The 22,757-nt window shown below is 58.8% G+C and overlaps 1 protein-coding gene and 1 long non-coding RNA gene across 3 annotated transcripts in view; one reads left to right on the top strand and one right to left on the bottom strand.

Annotated features, from left to right (window-relative positions):
- GNA12 (G protein subunit alpha 12) overlaps positions 1–15,110 on the top strand; it is a 112,925-nt gene extending 97,815 nt beyond the window's left edge. For both annotated transcript variants that reach the window (XM_060649625.3, XM_060649624.3), the window contains 2 exons: positions 10,344–10,394; positions 11,683–15,110. In XM_060649625.3, the coding sequence (XP_060505608.1) occupies positions 10,344–10,394; positions 11,683–12,252 (621 nt within the window). In that variant the 3' untranslated portion in view covers positions 12,253–15,110. The remainder of the gene's footprint in view (positions 1–10,343; positions 10,395–11,682) is intronic.
- LOC132689670 (uncharacterized) lies at positions 310–4,930 on the bottom strand. Its single transcript, XR_009615103.3, has 2 exons — positions 4,166–4,930; positions 310–366 (listed from the first exon to the last, which is right to left on the bottom strand). It is a non-coding gene; the product is annotated as an uncharacterized LOC132689670 (long non-coding RNA).
- Positions 15,111–22,757: the final 7,647 nt, after the last annotated feature.

Below are 22,757 nucleotides of genomic sequence, written 5' to 3'. Positions count from 1 at the left end.
TTTAAGTAAATATAGGTTTGTTCAGATTTTCACTGTTAGTAAATTAAATCTTTAAAACATTTTGTCCATTTCTTCTAAGAAATCCAGTTTGGTAGCATCAAGTTGTTCAGAATGTCCTCTCCATATTTTTTTAACGTCTGTAGGATCCATAGTGTGACTCCTCTTTAATTGCCGGTACTAGCAATTTCCCTTTTTCTTGCTGGATCACTCTGGCTAGGACGTTACCCATTTCGTTGGCCTTTCTGAAGACACTTTTGGCCCTGTTAATTTTTTTGTTGTTTGTCCATTTTCTGTTTCGGTGATATGCGGTCTTTATTTCCTTCCCTCTACTCACCTGGGGTTTTCTTTACTCTTCCTTTTTAGGCCCTTTGAGAAGGAACTTCAGTCAATGATTTTGGATCCATTTTCTTTTCTAATATAAACATTTATTTTTAAATTTTAATTGCAGTACAGTGAAAGTGTTGTATTTCACATATACAATGTAGTGATTCAATACGTATCATACATACATTGCTGACATAGGCATTTAGAGCTACAGATTTCTTCCCTAGATAATACATTAAATACATCCCAAAATATTTTTTAAAAAAATTTTTTAACTTCATTTATTTATTGTGAGAGAGAGAGAGCAAGCCAGGAGAAGGGCAGAGAGATTGGGGAGACAGAATCCCAGCAGGCTGTACACTGTCAGCATGGAACCTGATGTGGGGCTTGAACTCACAAACCATGAGATCGTGACCTGAGCTGAAACCAAGACTCGGATGCTTAACCGACTGAGCCACCCGGGCACCACCGAAAATATTTTCTAATGTGCTTTGTGATTTCCTTTTGGTACTTCCATTTGATCCATGGAGTTTCCATCTCCCTGCTTAAATTTCCCATTTGTTCTTTCACGTCGTCTACTTTTTCCATCAGAGTGCTTAGCATATTAATCATAATTGTTTTAAATTCCTGATGTGTTAATCGCAGACCCTCTGCCACATCTGAGTCTGGCTCCAGGGCTTGCTCAGTCTCTTCAGACTGTGATTTTTGCCTTTTATAGAGCAGACATTGTCATTTTCCGTTGAAAGCTGGATGCATTGCTGGCTCCAGCCACGTTCCTGTCCCTCATATTCACCTGCCTCTCCAGACTGGGGGGCAGCAACCCTTGAACATCCAGTCTCGTGTGGCTCTAAAAAGAGTCGTTGGTTTTCAGCTTGTTCAGCTTGTGTGGGGACTGGAGTGACAACTTGCAGGTTCCTTAAGTGCCAGAGCAGGAGGGTGTGACTCTGCATCTGGAACCTCTAAGAACTGGCCAAGCCCCCCCCCCACCCGCCCCTCCCCTCTCTGCCCCCCCACCTGCCCCTCCCTCACCCCATGGTGTGCGTGCTTTCTCGTATGGAGAAAAAGAAGATCTAAAATCATGCCCTGGTTTCTTTCTAGCTCATTTTTCTGTGGTGGTCCCTGTGACACAAATGAAGGATTAGATCTGTCGTTTCCAAGGCTGGGTCTGTAACCCGTGCTACTCAACTTCCAGAACCGTTTGAGGAATGAGCCTGACAGCTGTTCATTATGCACAGACCGCCTTGGATCCCACACAAGATCACAGTGAGGTGCGGCGGCTGCAATTAAACACCTGGAAAACAAGTGTCCTGACGATGGGGAACCTTCTTACCTTTGCTGATACAGGTGCAAACCGTGCGGCCGCTGAGGAACACACTTGGGTGATTGCTCAAAAAATTAAACACATGGGGCGCCTGGGTGGCTTAGTCGGTTAAGCGTCCGACTTCGGCTCAGGTCATGATCTCACGGTCCGTGGGTTCGGAGCCTGGAGCCTGCTTCGGATTCTGTGTCTCCCTCTCTCTCTGCCCCTCCCCTGCTCGCATTCTGTCTCTCTCTCTCTCTCTCTTAAAAATAAATAAGCATTTAAAAAATTTTTAAAAAATTAAACATAGCTGCCATGTGACCCAGAAACTCCACCGCTAGGTGGAATGTCTGCCCCAAAGGACCAGAGACCGGCATTCGAATGGAAACTTGTACGAGAACGGTCACAGCAGCAGCCAGACGCTGGAAGCAGCCCAGATGCCCATCAGCTGACCAGCGGACAAACACTGTGAGGGTCCACGCAGGGGGGCGCTATCCAGCCGTAGAAAGGAACAGAGTGCTCACCCCGCCATGACGGTGAAACACGATGCCCAGTGGAGTAGGTCAGACCGTTGCTACCCAGATTGGCAAACCCAGAGAGACAGAGAGCTGATGGGTGGTTGTCCGGGAGTGGGGGGTAACCGCTGGTGGGCGCGATTGCCTTTGGGGGTGATGACAGTGTTTTCCAACAAGGTAGTAGAGGTGGTGGTTGTATGTCACCTTGAACGTGCTACATGCCACCGTGTTACGTATGCTTTATTTTTTAAAGATTTTATTACATTTATTTAAGTAATCTCTACAGCCAGTGTGGGGCTTGAACTCACGACCCTGACGTCAAGAGTCACGTGCTCTACCGACTGAACCACCCAGGCGCCCCTATATACACTTTAAAGTGGTTAGTTTTCTGTCACGTTACTTTTACCTGAGCTGAAGAAAAAGACAAATCTCAGAGGGTCCTGGCATATTAGAGCGCCACCCTGGGCCTTTCCCTGGGGCCTTAGTCACAGCTGGGAAGGAGCAGCTGTCCCCAGGAACCGGGGTGGGGGACTCAGAGCCTGGATATGGGACGCCAGCCTTGGCACGGCCGGGTGGCCGAGCAGGACCGCCAGCGTGGGCGCGCCTTGGGCCGGCTTCCCGTGCACCTGCTCGTGCTGGGGCAGAAGGGCGAGGCCGCCGGAGTCCAGGGGCCCTGCCCCCACCTGACATACTGTTAGGCTCATGTGTCTTAGTTTGGTTTCCATTCTGAGGGGTGGATTTTTTAAATAAATTTCGTTTTTAATTATGTAAGATCTCCACATGGTTCCAAAGCCAGAATGCATTGAGACGTCCCACTCCTGCCCTGTTCCCCCCTCCCCGTACCTCATCGTTTCTATCTGTTGCTGGTTTCTCTTGCTACGTTTCCTTTTTTAAATATGAGCAAATAGTCAGTGTTTCAATTTCCGCACCATTCCTCACACGCAAGGAGACACATCGTGCTTGGTGTCTTGCACCTCTTCTCACCAGCCGTGGACCACCGTCCACCCCCCACAGCCGTGTCCAACCCCTGTGGAGGTCGCCTGCGTTACCCGACCAGCCTCCTGTCCGTGGACGTTTGCGGTCTTCCCAGGCTTTCGATGCTGTGCCAGCGCCACGGTGAATCTTTTCCCTGATACAGTAGGATCATAAATTAGCAACAGACAGGTCCTAGGCACCCAGATTAAAATGGGAGAACCTCTGTTTTGACGACGCGTAGGAATATGGGGTTTTATCTTTGTCCAGAATGCTCTCACGGCTGTGAGATCATTTACTCTCACAAGACCCCGGTGAAGCGTCACAGGCATTCAACTTAGTTAGCAAAGCCGGAATTCAAGATGACGTTTCCTTTGGGGAATTCATGTTTTTTTTAAGTATTTGTAAAAACCCTCTATTCACACTTGTTGTTTGGTCAGCATCTCTATTAAGCCAAAGTTAAGACTTAAATTGGATATTTGTTAAGTAATGGAAATGAAAATGTGACCCTTGAAATAACTTGTTGTTTTTAACATACAGCAGTTTTAAAATTTGTCCTTGTAATCTGGAGGCACCTGGGTGGCTCAGTAGGTTAAGTGTCCGACTCTTGATCTCGACTAAGGTCACGATCTTGTGGTTCACGAGGTCGAGCCCCACATCAGGCTCTGTGCTGACCGTGTTGAACCTGCCTGGGAATTTCTCTCCCCCTCTCTGCCCCTCCCCTGCTCACTCACTTTCTCTGAAAAATAGACATTAAAAAAAATTGTGTCTTTGTAATTTGTTATGTTTAAATGAGTAAACTAATCTCCGGGTCGTCTGGCTCACCGTTGTCAAGTCCTGGATCTCCCAGCACAGCCGATCCCCTGTTAGAACCTAAAAACCAGCTTCCCTGGTTCCGGAACTATAGGAGGGGCTTACGAGCGCCCAGACAGGATTTCAGACTAAAAAGCCACTCGCCCCAGGTGAAGATCTGTGTTTTTCTTCCTCCACCCACCTCACACCTCCTTTGTCCTTTCTCACACCCCAGCCCCAGGGAACCCCTCCATGCACTCACCTCCACCTCAGGAAGTACCTCCAGTGGAAGGGTGTGGGTCACGTTGCTGGCAGAGAAACAGGTGTGACCAGTCAACCTGGAATACCGATCTTGTGTTGAAAGAGCTGAGTCCGTTCTCTGGAGATCTTGACTTAGCCGATCGAGGCGGGTGGGGCCAGCCGACGTCCGCCGACGGGACCGCCAGAGCGCGGGCAGGCAGGGGTGCAGGAGGCTGGGTCTGGGTCTGATGATGCCAACAGAAGCTTTGAGGCAGTGGTGAGCCCGCTACATGGGATTCTCGTGCGGCCGGTGTGGGTGATGGGTGCTCCCAGGGAAGACGGTGCAAGAGACCGTCCATCTGCCGAAAATGATCCTTCTCTCTGCGAGGGTGACGCGCCCAGGCCTGCGCACTTTTCCGGCCACATCCGCCTGTGTGCGGCGCGGATGCGAGTGTCCCAGCGCGGTTCCTTGACACTGATCGCCCCCTCTGCCCGCTCGATCACCAGCACCGCCCCCCAGACTCGTCCAGCGGCTGCTAATAAAAGTGCACATTTCGGGGCGCCCGGGTGGTTCGGTTGGTTGAGCGTCCACCTCTCGACTTTGGCTCAGGTGGTGATCCCACGGTTGTGGGATGCAGCCCCGAGTCGGGCTCTGTGCTGAGTGTGGAGCCGCCTGGGGATTGTCTCTCCCTCCCTTGCCCCTCTCCCCTGCTCATACTCTGTCCCTCCCTCTGCCCCTCTCCCCTGCTCATACTCTCTCCCTCCCTCTGCCCCTCTCCCCTGCTCATACTCTCTCCCTCCCTCTGCCCCTCTCCCCTGCTCATACTCTCTCCCTCCCTCTGCCCCTCTCCCCTGCTCATACTCTCTCCCTCCCTCTGCCCCTCTCCCCTGCTCATACTCTCTCCCTCCCTCTGCCCCTCTCCCCTGCTCATACTCTCTCCCTCCCTCTGCCCCTCTCCCCTGCTCATACTCTCTCCCTCCCTCTGCCCCTCTCCCCTGCTCATACTCCCTCCCTCTGCCCCTCTCCCCTACTCATACTCTCTCCCTCCCTCTGCCCCTCTCCCCTGCTCATACTCTCTCTCCCTCTGCCCCTCTCCCCTGCTCATACTCTCTCTCCCTCTGCCCCTCTCCCCTGCTCATACTCTCTCTCCCTCTGCCCCTCTCCCCTGCTCATACTCTCTCTCCCTCTGCCCCTCTCCCCTGCTCATACTCTCTCCCTCTGCCCCTCTCCCCTACTCATACTCTGTCCCTCCCTCTGCCCCTCTCCCCTGCTCATATTCTCTCCCTCCCTCTGTCCCTCTCCCCTCTCCCCTGCTCATACTCTCTCCCTCCCTCTGCCCCTCTCCCCTGCTCATACTCCCTCTCTCTGCCCCTCTCCCCTACTCATACTCTGTCCCTCCCTCTGCCCCTCTCCCCTGCTCATACTCCCTCCCTCTGCCCCTCTCCCCTGCTCATACTCTCTCTCTTTCCCCTGCTCATACTCTCTCTCTCTCCCCTGCTCATACTCTCTCTCTCTGCCCCTCTCCCCTGCTCATACTCTCTCCCTCCCTCTGCCCCTCTCCCCTGCTCATACTCTCTCCCTCCCTCTGCCCCTCTCCCCTGCTCATACTCTCTCCCTCCCTCTGCCCCTCTCCCCTGCTCATACTCTCTCCCTCCCTCTGCCCCTCTCCCCTGCTCATACTCTCTCCCTCCCTCTGCCCGTCTCCCCTGCTCATACTCTCTCCCTCCCTCTGCCCCTCTCCCCTGCTCATACTCCCTCCCTCTGCCCCTCTCCCCTGCTCATACTCCCTCCCTCTGCCCCTCTCCCCTGCTCATACTCTCTCTCTTTCCCCTGCTCATACTCTCTCCCTCTGCCCCTCTCCCCTGCTCATACTCTCTCCCTCCCTCTGCCCCTCTCCCCTGCTCATACTCTCTCCCTCCCTCTGCCCCTCTCCCCTGCTCATACTCTCTCCCTCCCTCTGCCCCTCTCCCCTGCTCATACTCCCTCCCTCTGCCCCTCTCCCCTACTCATACTCTCTCCCTCCCTCTGCCCCTCTCCCCTGCTCATACTCTCTCTCCCTCTGCCCCTCTCCCCTGCTCATACTCTCTCTCCCTCTGCCCCTCTCCCCTGCTCATACTCTCTCTCCCTCTGCCCCTCTCCCCTGCTCATACTCTCTCCCTCTGCCCCTCTCCCCTACTCATACTCTGTCCCTCCCTCTGCCCCTCTCCCCTGCTCATACTCTCTCCCTCCCTCTGTCCCTCTCCCCTGCTCATACTCCCTCCCTCTGCCCCTCTCCCCTGCTCATACTCTCTCCCTCCCTCTGCCCCTCTCCCCTGCTCATACTCCCTCTCTCTGCCCCTCTCCCCTACTCATACTCTGTCCCTCCCTCTGCCCCTCTCCCCTGCTCATACTCCCTCCCTCTGCCCCTCTCCCCTGCTCATACTCTCTCTCTTTCCCCTGCTCATACTCTCTCTGCCCCTCTCCCCTGCTCATACTCTCTCCCTCCCTCTGCCCCTCTCCCCTGCTCATACTCTCTCCCTCCCTCTGCCCCTCTCCCCTGCTCATACTCTCCCTCCCTCTGCCCCTCTCCCCTGCTCATACTCTCCCTCTCTCTGCCCCTCTCCCCTACTCATACTCTCTCTCTCCCTCTGCCCCTCTCCCCTGCTCATACTCTCTCCCTCCCTCTGCCCCTCTCCCCTGCTCATACTCTCTCTCTCCCTCTGCTCCTCTCCCCTGCTCATACTCTGTCCCTCCCTCTGCCCCTCTCCCCTGCTCATACTCTGTCCCTCCCTCTGCCCCTCTCCCCTGCTCATACTCTGTCCCTCCCTCTGCCCCTCTCCCCTGCTCATACTCTCTCCCTCCCTCTGCCCCTCTCCCCTGCTCATACTCTCTCCCTCCCTCTGCCCCTCTCCCCTGCTCATACTCTCCCTCTCTCTGCCCCTCTCCCCTACTCATACTCTGTCTCTCCCTCTGCCCCTCTCCCCTGCTCATACTCTCTCCCTCCCTCTGCCCCTCTCCCCTGCTCATACTCTCTCTCTCCCTCTGCCCCTCTCCCCTTCTCATACTCTCTCTCTTTCCCCTGCTCATACTCTCTCTCTCTCCCCTGCTCATACTTTCTCTCCCCTGCTCATACTCCCTCCCTCCCTCTGCTCCTCTCCCCTGCTCATACTCTCTCTCTCCCCTGCTCATTCTCTCTCACTCTCTCTGTGAGATTTAAAAAAAAAACTTTTTTAATGCACATTTTTCTGGGAGTTGGGTCAGGAAGGCAGGCTGATGTCAGGTGTATGCCTGGTTGCCTCTGAGCACAACTAATTTATGTTGTTGTATCGAATCCGTGAATCCGTGCCGTCACTAACGAAGGGACTCAGATTTGCAGACCATGAAGAGTTACGGAAAGCCCATAAGTTGTCGTGTTCTTTTCTTGCCTGACCGTGTTACTGCAGCGGCCGTCGAGAGGACCCCAGCACCGTTTTGCCTCGCGTGATGCTCTCTTTTTATAAAGGCATCGTCTGTGCCCGTCTAGGCTTTGGTAGCAAGTATACGTAGCCTTGGGTCTGTGAGAAATAATCCAGAGGCTGGAAAGCCCAAGATCAAGGCACCAGCAGATTCGGTATGTGGGGAGATCCCCCCCCACCCCGGTTCGTGGACGGCATCTTCTCATGTGTCCCCACAAGGCAGGAGCATGTGCTCCAGGGGCTCCACCCTGACCACGCACCGGGACCAACGCACCCACGAAACCCCACCGCCCGACACCTTGACACTGGGGCGTAGATTTCTGCATACGAATGGTGGGGTGGGGGGCACAGTCTGAGGTTCTGAGCGGCTAAGTCCACGGTAGCACCTCCGCTCCCACCGCGTGCCGCTTCTCCGAAGGCCCGACTGCTTCCCCACAGTGTTGGAAATCTGTCAGAATTTAAACCTGGGCGTCTTCCTGAGCTGGTGCTCTGGGAGCCGCGAGGCCCGTGCAGACGACTGTTCTGTGGCCTGTGTGTCGAGTCCCGTGGCGCACACGTCAGTCTCTGTCGGTAAAACCCCGGGGTCCACACCTGGGGTCCCGCTCAGCCTGGCGGAGTGGCTCCTTGCCGGTTCGAACGAGCCGATTCTCCCGTTCCCTGCTGGCCTCTCGGCCCCCGACAGAGCTCTGTGGACCCTCCAGCCCCCACTGAGACGAGGCGGGTCCAGCTGACCCCGACTCCCCCTCTCGCATGCGGCCCTCCCCCGAAAGCGTGCGGGTGCCCGACCCTGCGGAGCGGCAGAGCCCCAGATACACCTTGCGTCTTGGAAGGAGTAGGAGGAGGGAGGCACGCGGCGGAGGGAGAAGTGGTGATGGTCTGCGTCCCTTAACGTTGGAGTGCAGGTGGCGTGGCCCTGAGTTCAAGCTCACGGACGATTTCTCCACCCAGACGTGGGAGACACACCTTCTCAGGTTTTAAATATACTGACCCATTCTTGTGTCCTCTGTGGCCTCTTCCTTTCCCTCCTGTGCCGTCGGGCTGATGACCTATGTCCCAGGGTCTCCCCGGGACACTTGTGCCGCGACGACAGAATGTTGGCCGGGACATCTGCATTGCCGTGACCCTCTGCCCAACCACCCCAGGACCCCCGCTCCCGGTGCAAAGTCACGGTGGCAGGCGGGTGCAGACACGGTCCTGAGTCTTCATAGGCTCTCCTTGCACCTTCGGCAACCCTGAGTCGGGGGGCAGCGGGGGTAAGACACACGGGTTTGGGGTGAACGAAGGAGCGGTCATGAATCAGGTGCGTTTACGGTCTGTGGCCGCGGCCCCTTCACTGACCAGTTGCTTCCCGTCCCGCAGGGGAGGCGGCAGGATGTGCGGACCGGCCACCCCACACTGCGGTGACAGCTGTCCCCACACCCAGGCTGGAGTCGACGGGGGACAGAGGCCTGAGGCCGGGGTGTCGGGGAGTGAGTCTCCTTCCTGGAGCTCCAGGTGTATATGTCCCTAGAGCAGAGAGCAGACTGCGGTCCAGCCGCACCCTAACCTGAGGAGGAAAACTGCGAATGCTGACCCTAACCTGTGTGCTGTGTGTAACGCGTGCTCCCGTCCCCTTACAGCACGCACTCTTCTGCATTCTCCGAGAGGCTGCTGCTGTGCAACGGGAAGGCTGGTTCCCCCTAAAAGAAACTGAGTCCTCGGTGCCCTCCCTGGGGAGACAGTGGGGAGAGGCTCAGATCAGGAGCTGGCTGCTCCTGTCACTTTCGTCTTATTTCTTTTCTTTCTTCCATAAAGTCATAGGCTCAAGCCGTGGTGCCAGCCTTTCTGGTGGTCTTTCCTGGATCGGCCACCTGCTGCGTGGGTGTGGCCATCCACTTTCACACGCCTGTGCAGAACGTAGGCTGAGCTGGGCTTCCCCAGGTGACCCTCCCCGGGCCCGTGTGAGGGAGCGTGTGTGACCCAGCACCGTCCTGGTGGCCTGTCCACCGTGGGGAGGCTGTAGCCGAAGCCCGTGGAAAGCCATGCCCCTCGAGTGTATGGGACGTGATGCGTTTCCTACATCCCGTTTCCTGGGGGAAAACTGCCCTTCCTCTGTTCGGCACGGCCTCTAAACACTTCTGAAACAGAGCACAGGAGGCCCCAGGGTGTGCGGGAGCTGGAGAACGGTGTCCGTCTGTCTGCGCTGGCCTCCGGTCCGCAGCACGTCCAGGGGAGTGAAGGGGTCCCCGCTCCTCCACGGACATCCAGACTGAAGGTCCTCCTCATCCTAGGCTGTGCGTCAGGTCGTACGAGCATGGCGAGTAGCAGTGGAGTTTTAGGCCTCTTTCCGGAAGCTGGAAAGCAGTTTGGCCGCACCTGTTCTCTTCAAGAGTCACCCTGTCTGAAGACGTCTGGGGCGCCTCAGGCCACCTCTGTCAGCACAGACTGCTCCCGGGAACTTAGGCTCTGGCTCTGGAGCATCCAGTGTTCGTCTGTGGCAAGGAAGGGATTGGCTGGTCAGAGGGGCCAGCACGCCGCCCGTCCCCAGAGTCCCGCGGGAGTGATTTGAAAACAGTCTGAATTTGAATGTTGGGGTCTCGGCGAGAGAAACCGCATTTAAGTTCAGTTGTGTTTTGAATGTGTAAACACGCCCGTGCACTCGGGGTCTCTCCGCCTTCCTATTCGTACAGGGGAAGTAACGCTCATGTGACTCTGTCTTGACCGTCTAGTTGCCAAATCAGGGTTCGCAACCGTGCTGACTCGTGTGTGTTCTTCCTCCGCGACAGGGTGAATCCGTGAAGTACTTTCTGGATAACTTGGACCGGATCGGCCAGCTGGTGAGTACAGTCCCCACCCGAGAACCTGCGACCCAGAGTTGGGGAGCACGTGGTGAGCCCCGTGACGAGCGGGACTGCCGGGCTCTTAGATCCGCGCTCGGTGTCAGGGCCGACGGCCAGCGAGCGCGTGGCAGTGAGCACTCCCCCTGCCGGTGGAGGACACGCTCACGTTCCCGCCTGCGGACCGTGCTCCCTGCTAGATTTCTGTAAGAAATCCTTCGCTCTGCTCGCCACAAGGGGCGTGGCAGTTCTTCAGTAAAACGGAGGGTTTCCTTTAACTTTTTATCAGGGGAGCCTCAGACGTACATAAACACAAATCGTGCGATGCGCCCCCAGGCCCCCGCACCTCCCAGGAAGCCATCTCATCGGAATAGGGCTCCGGAAGTCCTAACCACAGTGCCGCCACTGCTCCCAAGGCATTGGCAGCGTTCCGTAATCTCAGCCGATGGCCGGTGAGCGCTGAGACCTGCCCGGGTGTCGTCGTGTGTTCCCGTGGGCGCCGCTTGCTTTAGCGGTTTGAGTCCGCGTCCTCATAAGGCCCGTCCTTCACAGGAGGGCCACGTCACTCCAGTGTCTGTGAAGGTTTCTCCCTCGTCTTTCCTTGTCGCCGTTTATTTGTGAGGTCGTGTGGATTGTTCCTCCTGCGGCTGCCCCACGTGCGGCTTTGCTGTCCCCTCCCGGCGATGCTACCGAAGACGCCCCTCTGTCCCCCGCACCCCGTGAGCCGGTCTCCGGACTGAGAGGCCTCGGCGGCCCTGTTTGGTCTCTGGCCGGGCCGCCGCCTCAGTGCTTGTGCGGTCGCTGGAGGGTTCAGCGGTGCCGCATTGCGGTGACCGGAGAGTCACCGTGCTTGCTAAAGACTTCCGAGAATAACATATTAAGTATATCGCGGGCGAGATCTGAACAGCATCGCGAAACCTAGATTAAATCGGTTGGCGGTAAGGTCTGGGAACGCGTACGCTCTGGAAGTCCGCAGTCGGAAGGTGGTTGTGGGGCAGAAACCGAAGCCGCGGTCGGTTTCCCGTGGGCACGAGCACGGGGGGGATTGTCGGCTGCAGCTGACGGGGAGGATTCCGGTCACCTGCCTCGGGCCGGGAGCCTCCGCTCACGGGAGACAAGCCGCTTGATGCCTTCGCTTCCCTTGCCGTGGCCAACGTTGATCCTACCGCCGAAAGTCACTCTGGTGCCTGGTTCAAGTTCTCACGGAAGTCCCTGGGGCTCTTCTGGCCCTCGGGTCCTCGCGTTCTGTCTCTCCTGCTAAACCTCTCCCTTCTCCCGTGTTTTACAGAATTACTTTCCCAGCAAGCAGGACATCCTGCTGGCGCGGAAAGCCACCAAGGGCATTGTGGAACACGACTTTGTCATTAAAAAAATCCCTTTTAAGATGGTGGACGTGGGCGGCCAGAGGTCCCAGCGCCAGAAGTGGTTCCAGTGCTTCGACGGCATCACGTCCATCCTGTTCATGGTGTCGTCCAGCGAGTACGACCAGGTGCTCATGGAGGACAGGCGCACCAACCGGCTGCTGGAGGCCATGAGCATCTTCGAGACCATAGTCAACAACAAACTCTTCTTCAACGTCTCCATAATCCTTTTCCTCAACAAGACGGACCTCCTGGTGGAGAAGGTCAAGACCGTCAGCATCAAGAAGCACTTCCCGGACTTCAAGGGCGACCCCCACAGGCTGGAGGACGTCCAGCGCTACCTGGTCCAGTGCTTCGACCGCAAGAGACGCAACCGCACCAAGCCCCTGTTTCACCACTTCACCACCGCCATAGACACGGAGAACATCCGCTTTGTGTTTCACGCCGTGAAGGACACCATCCTGCAGGAGAACCTGAAGGACATCATGCTGCAGTGAGCGAGGGCGCCCCCCGCCCCCCGCCGCCTTCCGCCACCGCCTCCGCGGCCACCGGCCAGACCTCCCTGGGCCCGGGGTGGGCCTCCCGGATCTGTGCCGCCGCGCCCGCCACGCCGCCACGCTCCAGGCCCGGGGCCACGGACACTCGGACGTTAGCTACTGAAGCCGGGGCGTAGTCAAACTACTGAGAATCCAAGGGGTCACTCTGCCCTCGGTTCCTGACACCTGGTAACACCGCTCCCTCTCCCTTCACAGAAGCCGTATTCCCGTCCTGACGCAGTTTCATGAGGACTCTGTGCGTGTGCGCGGGGAGGGGGTGGGGCGTGCACACGCCGCGCACGCTCGGGAATGGCCAGGACGCAAACCGGCCAGCCTGCAGGTGGCTCTTCTCTCTCCCCCGTCAGTCTTCCGCGAGAGACGCTAACCCGAGAGCTTTGCCTGACGGCGGTTTGCGGGACATCGGGGGTCCCCGCGCCCCCTCCTAGAGCGAGCACGTTGCCTTTTAAAACCCCGGTGCCGGCTCGAGGGACCCTGGTCCAGGCACCCTAGCTGAGGCCGGGGGGCCCCGCGTTGGAGGGTGGGAGCGGGCTCGCCTTAACGCCACACGGGCCGGTGCTGGTGATCCGCCCCGCCCTGCTCCGCCCGTGACCTCTGTCCTCCGGTCACCTTCCGATACCCGCACGCGGCCGCACCCGGGCTCCCTTCCCTCGGAAGGTGGGAGAGCGCTTCCTGCTCCCCTCGGGACTCCTGAACACCGGTAGGGTTCCTGGAGGAGCCTGTGTGAACGCCACGGCCGCCTGCTGGGTCCCCCTGCTGACCTTTCACGAAGCCCAGACTCGGGAGCCGGAGTCCGAGTTTCTGCCACCTGCTGCCACCTCGATGCCTTTGGGCCGGGACCTGCTCCCGGCTCTGCTCGGACCTTCACGCTCACCGGGGTCTCCTCGTCGATGTGCACATGCCACAAGTGATCACTACCGGACGTGGCTCTCTTCCGGGAGAAGCCAGGGAGGTCTGTCCAGGCCCGCGAGCTTGGACATGGCAGATCTCCTCCCCACTCCACCGCCCCCCCGCCGTGCCCCTACCCACTCACCTTTGCACCAGTGTCTCCCGCTGGCTGTCAGATACACTGCGTCCCAAGCTGGTCCCGCTGTGCATTCCTCTGACGGAAACGTCTGGTGTGTCAGGACTTTTCCTAGTATTTGGAAGGAAACAGGAAGCTTCCTCTGACTGGCACCAGACGGTCACTGTGGCTGAGTAGCACCCGTGAGGCCCCCGTCCCGAGGCTGCCCTGCTCCCGATGCTGTGTCCCTTTTGCGTCAATCCTGGCTCGTTTCTGGCGATCTTGTGGCCTGTGCTGACCCAGGAGGAAGGACAGCAGGACCTGCTCCTGACTCGTCCTTGTCATCAGTGTTCTCAGTGAGGAGACCACGGGAAACTCCCTCTGTCTCTCTCCCCCTCTCCCTCCCTCTCCCTCCCTCTCCCTCCCTCCCTCCCTCTCTCTCTCCCTCCCTCCCTCCCTCCCTCTCTCCCTCCCTCCCTCCCTCTCTCCCTCCCTCTCTCCCTCCCTCTCTCCCTCCCTCCCTCTCTCCCTCCCTCCCTCTCTCTCTCTCTCTCTCCCTCTCTCCCTCTCTCCCTCTCTCTCTCCCTCCCTCTCTCTCTCCCTCCCTCTCCCTCCCTCTCTCCCTCCCTCCCTCCCTCTCTCCCTCCCTCCCTCCCTCTCTCCCTCCCTCTCTCTCTCTCTCTCCCTCCCTCTCTCTCTCTCTCCCTCCCTCTCTCTCTCCCTCTCTCTCTCCCTCTCTCTCTCCCTCTCTCTCTCCCTCTCTCTCTCCCTCTCTCTCTCCCTCTCTCTCTCCCTCTCTCTCTCTCTCTCTCTCTCTCTCTCTCTCAGTGCTCAAGGCTTTGTGTCCATGTTTGTTAGGGTTTGTGACTTTTTTGGCTGGAAAAAAAAATTGCTGTTTTTGCACTGCTTCCTGGGGCTCCTCATGAACTGAAGGATGTGACCCAGGGTCAGTGCCGATGACCGTGGCTTAAAGGAAAAGGAGCAGTCTTGGCAGGCTCCCCGGGGAGGTCTGGGGTCCTTTCACGTGGCTGCAGGGACCCACCGCCCGGTTCCCAGTGTGGTGGGCTCTCCTCGCCCGTCACTGGGGGACCTCCCCAGCGGCTGCTCGCCAGTGTGGGAGCCACCCCGGCCCCTGGCACCAGCTGGGCGTGCACAGGGTGCTCCCGCCCCTTTACCCGGCTGACCGGAAGCGCAGGGGGTGGGGCTGTGCAGAGCTGCCTGGAAGTCAGGGAGGGCGCCAGGCCTGGGTCCCCGACCCGCAGGGCCCCAGCCTCCCAGCCTCCCATGTCTTCCCGGGCCCGGGCTTCCGCTCTTGCTGACCTCGGGGCACGTGGGGAGGCCTCTAAAGGCCCCGGTTCCAAGTTCAGGGCTTCAAGGGGGATCGGAGAAGAAACTATTTGCAAGGCTCAACTAAAACCATTCACGGCTTTCCTACACATAGACTAGTCGTTTTTGTCTCCAAAACCTTCGGCTTTTGTATTTTTTTAATTACACTGTTATCCTTGATTATTGTCTTTTTTATTGAGTTGTTGGAGAAGCAGGAGATAGTCGTGCCTCATTCTGTTATTGCAAAAATGTAACAATAAACTTCCTCAAAATAAGGTCTTTTCTTCGTGGTTACGCTGTTTACCTAGAAGGACACGTGTAGGTTTTTCCCTGAAACGCTCCTCTGTCTGTAGAGAAAGGGTCTTAAAAGATAATGTGTTCTAACCTATGTAATTTATAGAGATGTCTAGTGTTCCTGTTCTTGTAACTTTAGTTACTTCTGGGAAAAAGACAAATCCAAGATCCAAAATCATCTCAAAACACAATGATTAGTTACGGTCATGACCGCCTCACTTGGGCGTCCCGAGGCCAGGCCGACCCGGGCTGGGCGGGACTCCCCTGATGCACGTGCCTACGGGACAGGGACAGCCGGGCAACGGCTCGCATTCACGCGTGGCCCCGTTAGCCTGGGCCGGAGGGTCTGGTGTGAAGACGACCACCTTCGCCCTCCGGGCGTTCGTTAAGGCTGTCCTCCGCATGCAGAGCCCAGAGCGCAGCAACGCCAAGGCTAATTGTACTTGAAGTTTCATTATTTGATAAGCGGCTTTTATTTCCAAGACACAACTTCAAAGCCAACCAAAGTGGCTTGTGCACAGAGACGTGTGCGTGTGCACGCGCAGGGACCTCACATGGTGTGAGTGAGGCCCTGAGTGCCTGTCTGAGAACCCCAGGACCACCTAGAGGTGGATGCTTGGCGCGGCCTGAGCCCTGTAACCAGAGGGCACCAGGGGGACGGGCAGGAGGGTGTTGGTTCCGCGGCCACGACCCCCACGGTTCTGGTCCCAGCCACAGAATGAAGAAACCTCCCGCCGGCGTGATGAGTGATGCCCAGTCGTGGGCACGCTTTGTCACAGGACTGTCCTCCGGAAGGAGGAACCGGGTGCTGTCCAGCGGCCGTGGCCTGGGTAGGCACCACAGCACCCGGTTACGCCGGAGGGTGGGAGCCCCTCTGCCGAAATGCTGGCTGGGAGCCTGCCACGTGGTTAGTCACCCGCGGCGGTGGGCCAAGCTCTTTGCGTCCCAGCGTCAACCCTTGTAACCGGGGAGGAAGCAGTGATTCTCCGTGCTGGCGCCACGGTCAGAAGCCCCGGCCCAGCCCTCCCCGCGGGGCCTGCCCGGCAGGGACCCCGTCTGTGCAGAGTCCCGAGCTCCTGGCCATCTCCCGTGCATCCGGGGCTCCGGGCCACCGGATAGATCAGCCGTACTGGAGGCCTTCTCCTGGGCTGTGTCCTGTGTCCCCGTGCGGCTAACCTCGCTGTGACCAGCAGCCCACCTCTAGAGGAAGCCACGGCAGTGGGCGGGCTTCTCTGGAGAGCGAGGGCGGCCGAGCCTTTCCCACGGTGGACAACCTCCCCCGCCCTGCGGCCCGTCTTCTCCACGAGGTACGTCACGTGCGCTCGGCAGCCTCCTTCTGGAACGATCCGTGGGGCTCGTGTGTGTGGTGCCGTGTTTCTCTGGGCATCAGGGCTGCCGGTCCCAGTCGGGAGGCGGTGCCGGGTCCACAGCTTGGGGGTGCCGACAGCCCCCGTGTGGGGCCGTTCCTGAGGCGGTGCCGGGCCCTGACAAGAAAGCCGTCGGGTCCCCCGAGGAAGGAGCTGTCTCTCGCCGTCTTCTGCTGGGGAAGGACTTCAGGGCTCTCGAAGCTCGGAGACTGGTAAGCTCAGTAGGGTGTGTTAGAACAGGTGGGTGTGATCTCCGCCCCTTGCTGTCCTCTCCAGGTGGAAACGTGCTAGAGACAGTAACAGGTTACTCCCAGGGGCCCTTCTGTTGCCTGCTTCCCTCTGCTTCACACCCACGCGGCTCCTTGGAGGCGCCTGCCCAGCCCTGACCATGGTGACCTCGCCTGGCAGCCGCACCCGAAGCCCCCGGGGCTGTTAGAGCTGCGTTTTGCAAGCTCGGGGCTTTCCCTAATCCAAGATTGCTGAACTGGTTCCGGGAGGGCTGAGCAAGCTCGGGGCTTTCCCTAATCCAAGATTGCTGAACTGGTTCCGGGAGGGCTGAGCTTTCCCAAGGCTGTAATCCCAGATCAGGAACAGACAGCTTCTCAAATATCCCGGCAGGTGGACCTTCCCAGAGATTGGTGTCCGTTGGGTTGGGGGGTGGGAATGGGGTGGCACTCAGGCCCTGGGGTTCCCGCCCAGAAAGAGACCACAGAGGGCAGTGGGCTGTCCTAGCCGATGGGAGTAGGGGACAGCTAGGACGGGGAGGGGTGTTCTCGGGTCTGACCCTGACCTGCGGCGGCTCCTCCCCCTTGGATCTTCCCAGTTTTCAGCAGAACGTCCTAAAATGTCATCGTGGGAGTCTTAGCAGGGACCTGTAGACTTCACACCTGGCTCTCAATGAACGCAGCTCAACCAGAAAATGAGGTTATTTTCAAGTCGGTTATAGACGTAGTTGTTTCTTTTCAGAGGGTTTTCTTTTTTATGTGCGTGTAACGTAAACCCAAGTGAAACACTAGAGCAGCTGCCCTGGGGTGTCTGAAGGAGCCCGAGTTTCCTCTCAGGCCCGTGGATAAGTGAGTACCACCCCGCAGGTGAGGCGGGACCAGCCGTGCCACAGGGCAACCCCAAGCCACAGCGATCGGAGGGCCTCCGTTCTCTAGCCGGGTCACCTTGTCATTAACCGTGAATTCACTTGACGTTTTGTTTGTGAAAGCTGATGTGTTTCCTCCGAGGGCCTGGGTCCACACGGCCCCTGTGTCGTCTTGTAAGGTGGCGCTCAAGTCAACTGCAGGGCGATGAAGACCTTGACCCCCTCAGATGGGAACGCGCCCTCCGAGCCCAGTTCTGGCACTTTCTGGCACCAGTGCAGGCGGTTTGCCTCTCCCGGCTGTCGTCAGAGTGACCGGCAGGAAGGAAGAGGGACAGCGGGGGTGCGGGCAGACCCTGCTTTGTGACCTATAGTCTCTGTCCTGAAGCCCCGGCGAGAGACCGTCTGTCCTGCCACCGATGGTCCGGGAGCACTTGGGGGTGGCACATACACCCGGCTGTGCCCCCCGCTCCATCCAGGAAGTGACCCCTGCGGAAGCCCCCACAGCACCACCCGTCACGGTGCCCTGGGAAACAGGTCGGTGCCAGCCGTCGACAGGAAGCTCTCGGTCACTGGGAGCCTTCAGACCAGCCCGAGGGTCTCTGGGGCTCCCCGACTGGGCCACGCCGTCAGGGGGACGCCTGGGGGAGCCGCACACCTTTCCCGGACCCGCCTGCAGCAGGTGGGTGGAGGTCTCGCTGGCCGGTCTGTGGGTGGCAGGTGGAGGCATGGGGGGGGGGACCCTCCCACGGGCAGTCAGTGGCAGCTTTGGCCGTGTTCTCCATCATCTGTCCTGTTCGGGGTTGAGATCTTATTGGACTCTCAACCGAGCCCGCTTACAAAGAAATTTAAAACGGCTCTCTGGAGGCTGTCCGTCTCTAGAACCTTCGCGAATACCTTTGGACCTTGTTCAGATTGGCAGGTTGTCCCGTGACACAGTACAGCGTTACGTGGCCAGCCGCCCCATGGTTGGCCCTGTGCCCCGCGAGCGCCCTACCAGTGTCTCCCGCGTGGCCCCCTTGCTGCGGCCGCTCCCGCCGCTGAGCCAGCGCAGAGGACGCTACAGGAGGCCTGGGCTGCCGTGACATTCTCGCTGCAGCGTTCGCTTGAAGACACCAGCTCTGAGCCCTTCCGGGGTCGTTACACACTGAAGGAAGCCCCAGGATGACAGCCACGGGCTCCGTCACGGGCACCGCCGTGAGAGGGCCACGCCAAGCCTGCCCACGGAGGTCCTGGGACAGGCCTCCGTCTGTGAAGACGTGCACCGGGTTAAAATCCTTACCGTGAGGTGTGAAAACGCCCTGTGCGGCTCCGGTGGTGGGCGTAGCACGTTCAGCGTATGTGGCTTTTCTGAGTGTGTTCACGTTTGCCTTGAATGACGTTTGTTTTCCTGGCATGTTGCATCCTACCCCCCCCCCCCCCCACCGCCAGCTCCTGCGGCCACCGCGTGTGACCTGTTTAGGATGGAGGGGGCCGTGTGGCCGGGGAACCCGCAGTGCGTGTTTAGCGGGGCATCCACAGGCCACCTGGGCCAAACTGTACTTTCCAGAACCCCGGGCCCCCTTGTGGTTTTGCTGTGGATGAAGCGTGCCTGTCTCGTGCCCGTCCTTCGCCTCCGTAACCCCGGCGGAGGTCCCCGCTGCCCTTTGGTCCTGCGGGGTGCTGGCTCCCCTGGCAGGAAGGCCTCGTACGGCCGGGGCTCCCCCCACGGCACACCGCCATCTTCACCCCTGCCCTTCCACGGGCAGACTTGCTGCCTGGATGGGAGGTGAGCGGGCAGCTGGGTGACCGCATTGAACCTCTGGTGTCCAGGCAGAAAAGGCGATGTGGGTCACATTAGTGCGAATAGAAATAATGACCCCACCCCCCACCCCAAAAAACGAAACTAGCCTTTTGTTTTCATTCTGTGATTTCATAAAGCATCAACCTTGACCCCAGAAAGCTTGGAAACAGGTACTGTGCATTTAGGAACTGAGTCGGTTTGGTAAGTCGGATTTTTAAACCCCGCCGGCAGGGATATTACGAACGTAGAGGTTCCTCAAGGGCGTGTGTGTGGCCAAGGGGACCAGACCCTCCAGGCCTGCCCACGTGGGCGAGGGCCAGAGCCCCTCGGACACCCAGGGCCGTGCGCACCTGCCGCCCTCACGGCCGGGCGGGCCTCCCGCCTCCTAGCAGGAGGGCACGGCTCCCGGATTCCAAGGGTGGGTTTCAGGTGGACTTCACCCTCTGCCCGCAAGGCCTTTTCTTCGTTCGGGTTGACAGCATTTATTTATTCGAGAACAATAACGTAACATAGAAGTGGTTCAGAAAATTTGAACTACGTGGAATTTTCCCCGCATGGCACAGTTGTCCGGAGCCTCGGCACAGAGATGCCCACGTTCAGGTTGTATGTTTCCCCTTGGCTTCGGGGCTTTTAAAAATAGGAATGATGGCACCCGGCTGGCTTAGTCGAGAACACGACTCTTGACTTGGGGGTTGGGAGTTCCAGGCCCACGCTGGGCAAGGAGACTGCTTAAACATAAAATCTTTTAAAAAAAAATACAAACAGTGCCCATCAAGCAGTTTAATCTGGTTGTGACTGGAGCGGATGTAATCTGGACGAATTTGGTGCCATTGAGAGAGGGCTCCTGGGGACGAGGCCATGGGCTGCAGGGCTCGGGACCCATGACAAGCTGGTGCCGGACCGACAGACAGAGCTCCACCTCCCGAGCCCTGCAGGGAGAAGCCGGAGCAGGGGAGGGCAGGCCCGAGGGCAGAGTGAACGAGAGGTAGCGCTGTGGGGCCTCCGCCTCCGGTCCCACTAGGGCTGCCGCATGCCAGCCAGGATGCCACTGTCCCACCTTTGGTGCAGTGTCTCCAGTGGGGTGTTCGGGGGGAGCACCCAGGTCACTCCCAAGGGATGCAGGTAGAACGTGGCTGAGGCCCGTGTGTCCCTCCCTGTATTTTTCCTGCTTGCACACTTAGGCCAAGTGGACGGAAGATGGTGTGTTCCTGCCTTTGACATTAGGCGGCTCCTTTCTGCGGGCTCAGGACCCCACACGGTGCTTTCGCTCTCTTCCTGCGACCCTGTGCGTCCCAGCTCTGGCCCCCCGGCTTCCGTGACTCGCCTGTCACATGCAGCTCCCAGGAGCGTCCCCACGGCCAGGCCGAGGGACGAAGGCAGCACTCCCACCGACGGGCCCCTGGTGGGAGGCCGCCTCCACGAGGAAAGGTCACGAACAGTCCAGCTGACACCTCTTACCCTGACCCGGTGTGGCGAGAACCAGGAGGTCAGCTTCTGTGGCTGCAAGGCTGAAGGTGGGAAATCAAAGTGATGTCGGCCTCAGACGGAATCAAGCGCCCCGGGAGCCCTCTGCTTTGTCGGCCAGCTGTGGCGGCCGGTGAGCGTGTGCCCCCTTGTGCTGCGGCGGCTTCGAGCTGGCGGGCAACGCGCAGCTCCGTGGCCGGCCCCGCTGACCTCAGGCCAGTGAGACACCCCTTACTCGGACTCACAGACACGGGGGAGCAGTGCCGTGAAGCATGTCCCGGGCACCCGGGAGGAAGCCGTGTCGGCCGTGGCCAGCCAAGGAGGTGGCCGGAGGGAGGGGACAGCGCCCGAGAAGCAGGAGCAGTCAGCGTGGCAGGAGCCCCCGGGGACAGGTGACGCACGGCCACAAAAGGGTCCCGGTGGAGATGCGTGGGCAGCAGCCCCGTGGAGTCCCTCACGTGGAACCCGGCCGATGGCGTTTCCAGGGAATTTGGTGGGCGCCCGGGGTCCCAGCAGAGGCGGCGTCACCGATCCCCCCAGGACCATGCCCGTGGCAGGCGTGTGGCCCCGGCCGTGAGTCGAGGGTCTCCCTGGTCATCGCCAGGCGGGATAGCTGGGGCTGGACGGAACGCTAGTGACCCCAGGACCTTTCTTGGAAATTGTTTTAAACAGAGCCCTGACAGGTTTGTTTCCCTTTGCGTCTGTAGCCACTAGCGAGTTCAAACCTAAACCTGGGTTATCCCGGCTCCTGCATCACGGTGCTGCGTGCTGTGCTGGGATCGGGTGGCTGCGTGAGCTGTGCTCCAGCTGACCCTGAGGGTCCGCCTTCTCTGCCGGGCTCTCTGAGGGCTGGAAGTTTGCTCTTTCCCTGGGCGTCCTTGAACCCGGTTGCCTGTACCTGGGTAGCCGCCCCACCGTGATCAGGAGTCTCCGGGCTTGGTTGGGCCTCTCCCGGCAGAGGTGACCTCTGAGGCCCGGCCCGGAAGGGTTTCCAGCTCCAGTTTGGGAGCTGCCTGGTGAGGCCCGGACCCTCCTGGCTTTCCCGGGGACGCTCCCGTTCAGCTGGGGACGACTCACCCCAGAGTGTTGGTCACCTACCCAGGCCGCTGCCCAGACCTCCAGGGAGTCAGCCCAATGAGTTGCAGCTGCTGACCCCCGCCCCTCGGACTCACTTGTGTGCTCCTAGGAAAGAGCCAGAATACAGAAGGTCTGCAGCCTTGCAGTCTCCGGCCGACCAAGCCCAGGTCTCCGGAGGAGGGCAGCATTCTTGCCAGGGTTGTCAAGAATCGAGGGGGATGGAGGTAAGAAAGTCCCTGGGGCTTGGGAGGACTCGTTCGATTGCACAGTTTATTTGTAGGAAGGTTGGCGGTCCTTTCCCAGGTGGATTTGACTCCAGCCGACCCCACCCCCCACTGTCTGTTGGGGCTCTATGCTCGGACCTTGGATGTGGGCGCACGCACCCCTGGAAGGGTGTGGCCTCTCTTGAACTTGATGGGATCTAAATTTGGACTCAGCTTTAACATTAGCTGCTTGGCTAAGCCATGGCATGTTTGGGGGTTATTTTTAAGCCCTTCTGGAAATTTTGTTCTTCCCAGAAAGGTCTGAACCAGCCGTCCCAGGAGAACCTACGAACAGGCCCCCAAGTCCTCTCTCGGACCCTGGCAGCGTGTGGGTGGCAGGCACTCGGGCGGAGAGGCCCAGAAACGGCCAGGCCTTTCCTCCAGCTTCATTAGAACAGTTTTGATGTGTTAATGCTGCTTCGGAAGGTGCGGGAAGCGTTCCTGGCCCCGTCTCACACAGGAACCACAATGCAGATGATGTCGTGACCCCAGAGTATTTTTAGCTCCCTTCTCGCTCTTGGCCTGGGCCTGCGGGGACGTTGGGGACTCACGGGGACCTGGGACTGATACGGACCTTCCAGGCAGTACAGTCCACTTTATGTGTTTATTTAAAAGAAACAACAACAAAAAACAGCCCAGGCCCTGCCTTCTCAGAAGCCTGATGTGTAGCTCCTGCGGGTCAGCTCGGGTGAGGTGCTCGGCTGCACCAGGGCTCGTGACCCGCGACTCTGCCCGAGCAGATGGCGTTCATTACGACCTCCGCCGGAGCCGCCTCCCCTGGGGA

This window comes from Panthera onca, chromosome E3, assembly GCF_046562875.1.
Source record: "Panthera onca isolate mPanOnc1 chromosome E3, mPanOnc1 haplotype 2, whole genome shotgun sequence".
In the NCBI taxonomy this organism is placed as follows: domain Eukaryota; kingdom Metazoa; phylum Chordata; class Mammalia; order Carnivora; family Felidae; genus Panthera; species Panthera onca.
This window is presented reverse-complemented; position numbering and strand designations above follow the sequence as displayed.